This window comes from Centropristis striata, chromosome 8 (genome assembly GCF_030273125.1).
Source record: "Centropristis striata isolate RG_2023a ecotype Rhode Island chromosome 8, C.striata_1.0, whole genome shotgun sequence".
NCBI classification, from domain to species: domain Eukaryota; kingdom Metazoa; phylum Chordata; class Actinopteri; order Perciformes; family Serranidae; genus Centropristis; species Centropristis striata.
Genome location: NC_081524.1, coordinates 2,323,983 through 2,333,022, shown reverse-complemented (window position 1 = coordinate 2,333,022; position 9,040 = coordinate 2,323,983). Strand labels below are relative to the sequence as shown.

General features: G+C 36.5%; 1 protein-coding gene across 1 annotated transcript in view; it reads right to left on the bottom strand.

Annotated features, from left to right (window-relative positions):
- si:dkey-22o22.2 (neural-cadherin) overlaps nt 1–8,724 on the bottom strand; it is a 96,172-nt gene extending 87,448 nt beyond the window's left edge. Inside the window, 3 exon segments of the mRNA XM_059339069.1 lie at nt 1,766–1,970; nt 5,121–5,346; nt 8,557–8,724. Of these exon segments, the coding sequence (XP_059195052.1) occupies nt 1,766–1,970; nt 5,121–5,346; nt 8,557–8,710 (585 nt within the window). The 5' untranslated portion in view covers nt 8,711–8,724.
- Between the last annotated feature and the right edge of the window lie 316 nt (nt 8,725–9,040).

Below are 9,040 nucleotides of genomic sequence, written 5' to 3'. Positions count from 1 at the left end.
CAACAAAAGACTATAAATCGGTGAAAAAAAGACACAAAATTACCAAAAAGGTGTGAAATTAATATTTTTTTTAAAACCCAACGAAATTACAATAAACCCCTAGAATTAATCAAAAAAAGATACAAAACTACCAAATAAAACACAAAATTACAAAAAAAGACAAATAATTACCAAAAAAGATGTAAAATTACTTACAAAAACATACAAAACTACCAAAAAAGGACACAAACTTAAAGACACAAAATTACCAAAATAGACTCCAAAATCTGGACACTGAGAGCAGGTAATAGTGTGTGTGTGTGTGTGTGTGTGTGTGTGTGTGTGTTAATGTGAACAGATGTATCTATCTGCTGTATAAACAGAACAGGAGTCGAGACTTAACAGCCAGGTTTCTGCACTGAGCACTGCCTTTAGTGTGTGTGTGTGTGTGTGTGTGTGTGTGTGTGTGTGTGTGTGTGTGTGTGTGTGTGTAAACACTGTAACAAACTCTAAAAGCTGCTGATCACAACCCCGACCACATGGATCACTGAGGGCCTGAACGCAGCTTTGATCTGCAGGTTTTTCATGGCGGGACGCCGCGTTCAGCTGCACGCATACATAATGAACACACACACACACACACACACACACACACACACACGGAGGGTAAAGAGTACATGAAACAGTTGCATCAGTGGCTGATTTGGCCGCAGAGCTTCTCTCTCATCTAGAGTGTTGGTGGTGGAGCGGCGGTCCGGGGGGTCAGTTTGTTTATTTACAGCGTTGACCTTTGACCCCGTACACTCATCAACACATTCATACATGCTGCTCATGTTTTCTTTTAAAGATCGCCAAGTGTACACACTTTACTGTCGAAATAAACTGTAAAAACAGGCTTTATCGTCAGAGTTTGAACTTAACCGACGGTCCTTGAACGCATCATCAGATAAGAATGTTTCCGTTATAAAAAGTGTCCGTTACTTGTGTTAAATGTTGATATTAGTGTCAGAATCTCTTTATTCTCCATGTGTCATTAAAATAAACCAGATCCTGTTAAAAACATTAAATTCTGTTTACACAGAGCAGAGAGGAGAGGACAGGAGAGGCTGTTTACACAGAGCAGAGAGGAGAGGACAGGAGAGGCTGGAAACATGACAATACTTTTTTTTGGTACTTTTATATCTTTTTTTGTAATTGTGGGTGTTTTTTAAATCAATGTATGTATTTTTTGGTAATTGTCGTGTCTTTTTATATTAACTGAAAATCTGTTTACACAGATCAGAGAGGAGAGGACAGGAGAGGCTAGAAACATGAAAATACCTCAATATGTACAATATGTGGAATTGTTTTGGTCATTTTGTGTATTTTTTGGCAATTGTGGTTTTTTTTTAATCAATTCATGTATTTTTTTGGTCATTTTTTTGTCGTTTTTAGTCATTTTACATAGTTTTTTTTGGTATTGTTGTATCCTTTTTTGATCATTTAATGTGTTTTTTTTGGTCATTTTGTATCATTTTCGGAAAGGTTACATTTTTATTTTTGGTCATTTTGTGTGTATTTTTTCTTCTTTTACAACATTAATAACACTTGTGTGCACTTGGAATAGTGTTTATATATAAATTCCATATCATCCAGCTTAAAAAAAATGTATTTATCAGGAAAAAAATTCTAGTTTTTTTCCCTAATTTCCGTCATTTTAACTGAATAATTCTGCACAAAGACTGTTTGAGTTGTTGTGATTTCAGCGTGTGTGTGTGTGTGTGTGTGTGTGTGTGTGTGTGTGTACCTGGGCCACGGCGCTGAGCCCCGTGTCGGGCTCCGACACGCGGACCTGCAGCGTGTGCAGGTTGTGTCCGCTCTCGTAGTCGACGCTGCGAGTCAGACTCAGCGCTCCGTTCTCCTGGTTGATGCTGAACACGTTCCCAGGATTCACCAGCAGCATGTAGGACAGAGGCTTCTTCTGGAAGGACACGGCCCGCACCAGGGACACGCTGCACACACACACACACACACACACACACACACAGTTAGAAATACACAGGCACCGTGTTTCCATTTAAGTCAAATCAAAATTAAATTAAGGGAAATTTTGAAACCTGCCACCATTGGGAATTCATTCACACACCAGCAATGAACGCAGCATCAGGAGACATTTGGGGTTCTGGATAATTCTGAATTATTTGTAATTTTTTACATCTTTTCTTGGTCATTGAACACATTTTTTTGCTAATTGTATGTCATTTTTCTGTAATTTTGTGTCTTTATTTGTCATTTTACGTCTTTTTGGTTACATATTTTTTGCTCATTTTACGTCTTTTTTGGGTCATTTTGTGTCTTTATTTGTCATTTTACGTCTTTTTTTGGGCATTTTTACTTAGTTTCTTGGTTATTTTAAATTTTTTTGTCATTTTACATATTTGTTTTGCTAATTTTACGTCTTTTTTGGGTCATTTTGTGTCTTTATTTGTCATTTTATGTCTTTTTTGGTCATTTTGTGTCTTTATTTGTCATTTTACTTCTTTTTTTGGTCATTTTTACTTAGTTTCTTGGTTATTTTAAATATTTTTGTCATTTTACATATTTTTTGGTCATTTTACGTCTTTTTTGGGTCATTTTGTGTCTTTATTTGTCATTTTACGTCTTTTTGTGTCTTTATTTGTCATTTTACGTCTTTTTTTGGTCATTTTTACTTCGTTTCTTGGTTATTTTAAATATTTTTGTCTTTTACATATTTTTTGCTCATTTTACGTCTTTTCTGGGTCATTTTGTGTCTTTATTTGTCAATTTTTTTATTTCTTTGTTATTTTTACTTCGACATGTAGGCTGCCATGGTCGGGGATCGAACCACCAACCTTCAGATCAGTGGGTGACCGCTCTACCAACTGAGCCACAGTTAACGGTCGTCTCATTCAGCTACTTTTTTATCAACGGCCTTTTGGTGACTTTTGTTTTGTGTCTTTCTTTGGTCGCTTTACATCTTTTTGTTAGTAATCTTGTGTCTTGTTTGGTATTTGTAACGTCCTTTTGTGGTAAATTTTTACATCTTTTTTTGTCATTTTATGTCTTCTTTGGTATTTGTAATGTCTTTTTTGGTCATCTTTTTGTCATTTTATTTCTTTTTTAAGGTCATCTAATATCTTTTTCTTTTTTGGTCATTTTGTTTATTTTTTAGGTGATATAATGTTGTTTTTTTGGTCATTTTATGTCTTTTTTTGGTCATTTTGTTTATTTTTTTAGGTTATCTAATGTTTTTTTTGGTAATTTTATGTCTGATTTTTTTTTAAGGTCTCCTGGGGGAAAGTCCTGTTTATTTTGCTTCTTTTTTTTAATTTTTTTTTACAGAATTAGGTAAAAGCTTAATGTGCTTGAAAGTTAAATTAGAGAATAAGTGAATTCTATGTATTAAAAAAAAGGGGGGGAGGGGCAATATGAACGCAAAATCAAGTAATCCTGCTCTTAAAGTAGATAGTGATAAATAAAGTAAATAAAGTAAATAAAGTCCCCTGATGTGTCCACAGGTCGGTCTGTCTTTAAACAGACTGCTGAGTGGAAACCAGCTCCAGTTCACACAGCATCACAACCTGCTTAATCAATTACACACACACACACACACACACACACACATACACACGCACACACACACACACACACACACACAGACCCACAGCCTGCTCACAGGGTGGCATGGATACTTGGATATTAATACAATGTGCTTTGCGCCAGCAGCCCTGAGGGACTCTCTCACACACACACACACACACACACTGACTCACACACACACACACTGACACACACACACACACACACACACACACACACACACACACACACACACACACACACACACACTGACACACACTCTCACACACTCTCACACACTCCCCTTCATGTTTATCCAGACCTCGCTTTTAATAAATATTTGAATTTGCCACACTTTCAAATTCTGAGCCTCAGGCCACACTCTACATCTGGCTCCTCTTCATCCCCCTCCTCCTCCTCCTCCTCCTCCTCATCCCCCTCCTCCTCCTCCTCTCTTCCTCTCCTCCTCTTCATCCCTCCTTCCTTCCCTCTCTCTCTCTCTGTCTCTCCCTTCTTCTTCTCCTTCTTTTGTCTCTCTCTACAGGGCTAAATCTCTTCATGCATCACATGACATGTGAAGCCAAGAAGCTGACCATGGACACACACACACACACACACACACACACACACACACACACACACACACACACACACACACACTCAGGGCTGTAATGAGTGTGTGAGTCAGTGGAATGTAAATGATGTTTGTGTAAATCTGGAGGAGGACAAAGACACAAACAGACACTTCACAGTTATAAACACAAAGAGAGAAAACTCCCTGATACAAACTACAGGTGTATTTTCTGTCATTTTAATGTCTTTTCTTGGTCATTTTGTATCTTTATTTGTCATTTTGTGCCTACATTTGTAATTTTTACATCTTTTCTTGGTCATTGAACACATTTTTTTGCTAATTCTATGTCTTTTTTTCGGTAATTGTGTGTCTATTTGTCATTTTACGTCTTTTTTTGGTCATTTTTATTTCTGTTCTTGGTTATTTTAAATATTTTAGTCATTTTACATATTTTTTGGGAATTTTACGTCTTTTTTGGGGTAATTTTGTCACTTTTTTTGGTCACTTTGTCTTTTTTTGGTCATTTTGTGCCTTTATTTGTAATTTTTACGTATTTTCTTGGTAATTGTAATTTTTTTTAGGAATTTTTACATATTTTCTTTGGTCATATTACGTCCTTTTTTGGTCTTTTTTTGTGTCATTTTGAATCTTTATTTATCTCATACATCTTACATCTCACATTTTACATCTTTTCTTCCGTATTTTTTGCTCATTTTACGTAATTTTTTGCTTATTTTGTGTCTTTATTTGCCTTTTTTATATATTTTTTGGTCATTTTATGTCCTTTATGATGTTTGAAGTGTTAATGTAGCCGACAGAAGTAAAAATCTCCCTGCTCCTTCTCCTTCCCTCTTGCTCTACAGAGATCATCCCAGAATCGTTTTTACCATAAAAAAATAACCTTTATAAATCATAATTAATCCCCCTGAGCTCTTCTGCCTGTAATAATAAATAATAATTGCTATAATAAGGAGGCGTGGTGACTCACGGCGGGCCGACGGCGGCGTTCTCGGGGACGTTGAGGCTGTAGGTGGCGTTGGTGAACTGCGGCGGGCGGTAACCTGCGAGGATCGCTACGGCAACCGCTGGGCCACGCCGCCCGCTGCCGTCTGTCGCCTGAACCCGCAGCAGGTACTCCTTACTGGGGGTCAAAGGTCGCCCCGTGGTCCGGATCTCTCCGGAGCGCCGGTCCACCTCGAAGCACTCGTCTCCACCTGGAGGGACGAAGAGAAGGAAAAACATTTTTTTTAGTATTTCTAACATCTTTTTTGGTAATTTTTTTTTTTTTTACATTGTTTTTGGTAATTTTTTTTTCTCTTTTGGTGATCTTATGTCTTTTTTTGTCTTTCTTTTAAGTATTTTTCTGTAATTTTTTGTAATTTTTTGGTCACTTCGTGTCTGTTTTTATGTCTTTTTTGGTAGTTTTGTGTCTTTTTTGTTAATTTTATTTCTTTTTTGTATTTTTAAGATATTTTTTGTTAATTTCACGTCTTTTTTGTATTTTTAATGTCTTTCTTGGGGGTAATTTTATGCATTTTTAGCATCTTTTATCTGTAATTTTGTGTCTTTTTCTGTATTTTTTTTACATCTCCTTTGGTAATTTTGTGTCTTTTTTTGTATTTTTTACATCGTTTTTGGTAAAAAAAATTCTGGAAATGAATACAAACATCATATTCCATAACCATAAAATAACAATTTAAGTGAATTTTAAAGAAATTATCTGTCAAATAATTTAGGGTTAAAAAGTCTGGCAGGAAGGAAGAAGGAGAGAAGGATGAGAGGAGGAGGAGGAGGAGGAGGAGGATCAGCTGTTGACCAGAGGGTTGGAACCAGCAGCTGATCCAACCTGTCAATCATCTCGTCTCTCGTCTCTATTTGGAGACGGATTCTTCTGACAGAGTTCATCTGAGTCTAACACACTTCCTGTTTCTGTCTTTAAGAGTCTGAATCTAATCGTTCCTGTTTAAATAGTAAATAAATGATGTAAATGGTGAAGTGAAGTAGTTAGGAGGACGGCGTGACTACAGGAAGTGACATCGTTCAGTAAAAACCTGATGCAGGAAGTTAGTGTAGTGTGTGTTTGAATCACATGCTGACCTTTGGCCTCACACGGGGCACCAACAATGACCTGCTGGGAGAACAGTGGTCACGTATTTTGGGCTAACTGATTTTCCTGTAGTTTTAACATCTTTCTTGGTTATTTCTGTCTTTCTTTTGGAGTTTTTCTCAACTTTTTTTTTTACATTAGCAACGTCTTTTTGGGTCATTTTGTGGTATTATCTGGAATTTTATGTCTTTTTGGGTTATTTTACATATTTTTGATCCATTTATGTCATGTTTGTGGTATTTTTTATATATATTTTTTGTAATTTTGTGTAATTTTTTGGTCATTTTACTATCTTTTTGTATCATTTTGTGTCTCTTTTGGTAATTTCAAGGCTTTTTTGGTATTTGGTGTCGTTTTTTTAAAAATTTAAAAATAATTTTACTTTTTATTGGGTCATTTTTACACATTTTTGGTAATTTCACATCTTTTTTGTCATTTTGTGTCTTTTTGTCATTTTATGGGTAATTTCTTTTTGTCATTACATGCCGTTTTTATTAATTTTGTGTGTCTTTTTTTTTTTTTACATATTTTATGGTAATTTTACTTTTTTTCTAATTTAATGCCTTTTTTTTCAAATTTAATGCCTTTTTTTTGTAATTTTACATATTTTTTTGTAATTTTATGTTTTTTTTTCGGCCATTTTACATATTTCTTGGTAATGCTACGTCTGTAAAATATGCTTTGATGGTGGAAATCAGCTTCAGGACCCAAACGCTTCACCTGCTTCTCCTCCTGCAGCCTGACTGTCCTGTGTGTTGTGTGTTGTGTGTTGTGTTGTGTGTATTGTGTGTCCTGTGTGTGTGTGTTGTGTGTGTTGTATTGTGTGTGTGTGTTTGTGCTCTTATCTCCGTCTCCATCACTAATCGTCTCCTCCAGCCTCTCTGTCACAAACCTGTTTTGTTCAAAGCAGCGATTTATAAATAAAATTGGACTTGTTGAATTTCAATTAGCGTCAAACTGAAGAGAGAGAAAAGCCGCGCTGGATAAACGGCGTGCAGCGTCTGCTAATCGCTCCCCGGGGCACAGAGACGTTCCCACATTCAGGAATAATGGGAATTCTCTGGAGAGGCTCAGAGGAGGAAGGTGGGCGGACGCTGCCACCGCCACCGCCAACGGCTCTGGGTTTCACTTCTTATATTCTCCTTCTCCAGGAGAGGCAGGGGAGATATTTTAGGAGCTCATTTCACATTAAGAGCTCCTCGCTCCCCTCGGCACTATGTGACTACATGTGTACCACCAATAATCCAATAATTTACATTAAAAATGGTTTTAATATGCTGCCAATATGGAGATATATTCACACCGTGTGTGAGAAGCCAATTAGCGGCATTAATGTGATTTTACTCACTTTGAGCTTCTTAAATTTACATCACAGGGAAAGAGCTGCTCTGGAAAAAAAAGTTTTCATCCAGTTTGTTGTTTGATTTATTCTTTATTTCACAACTTGCAACAAGGTCAAAGGTCGTCACAAACACATACGAGCCTTTTTGGTTACATTTTGGGTCATTTTATGTCTTCTTTTGATAATTTGTCTCTTTTTGGGTCATTTGTGTCTTTATTTTGCATAATTTTTTGTCTTTATTTGCAAATTTTGTGACTTTTCTGTGTCATATAATGTCTTTTTTGGTCATTTTACGTCTTTATTGGGTCATTTTGTTTCCTCTTGATAATTTTGTTTCTTTTTTTGGTAATTTTATGTCTTTTTTGCATCATTTTGTGTCTTTATTTGGTCATTTGATGTCTTTGTTGGTCATTTTGTGTCTTTTTTATGTCTTATTTTGATAACTTTGTGTCTTTTTTGTAATTTTACGTCTTTTGTGGTGATTTTGTGTCTTTTTTGTCATTTAACATATATTTTTGTCATTTCACATATATTTTTGCGTCATTTTGTGTCTTTTTTGGTCGTCTTGAATCTTTTCTTGTCATTTTGTGTCTTCTCTTGATCATTTTGTGTCTTCTTTTGAGATTTCTGTGTCATATTTGGTCATATTGTGTCTTTTTGGTCATTTTACAGTTTTATTGTGTCATTTTGTGTGTCCCTTCGATAATTTTGTGTCTTTTTTGGTCATTTTATGTATTTATTTAGTCATTCTCTTTCTTTTTTGGTAATTTTGAATCTTTTTGGTCATTTCATGTCTTTTTTTTTGTCTATTTTTGCATGATTTTGTGTCTTATTTTTATCAATTTTAGTCTTTTTTATTTGGTAATTTTGTGTCTTTGTTTTTTCATTTTATACTTTTTAGTAATTTTACAGTGTATTTAATCTTATTTCTATAGTTCTGTTGCATGAAAACAACAGATGAAGGTCTCTGCTCACCGTCCAGCAGGAGGAAGTGGGCGTGTCCCAGCGTCCCGTCTCGTTGCCGTGCCGACAGCCGGTAGACCACGGAGCCCGGCGAGGCGTCAGGACCCACGGCGCCCAGGAACGGAGACGGGAACATGGTCCACTGCAGGTCGGCCTGACTGGGCATGCTCAGAGTCAACCTGCACAGGTAGGACTCCTCACCTGGAGAGGAGGAGGAGACAGGGAGGAGGAGACAGGGAGGAGGAGGAGGAAGGTTAGTTACAGTTTCAACCAGAAAACCAACAAACAGAGTTCATCAGATTCATCAACGTTTTAAACACTTTTATTTCCTTTAATAAACAGCTGATTGTGTGAAGAAGAGAAGTGTTGGAGAGGAGAAGGAGGAGGAGGAGGAGAGAGGAGGAGGAAGACAGAGAGAGGAGGAGAGAGAGAGAGGAGGAGGAAAGAAACAAAGAGATTGTCTTTAAGAAACAAAGAAGAAGAAAAGAGGAGGAGA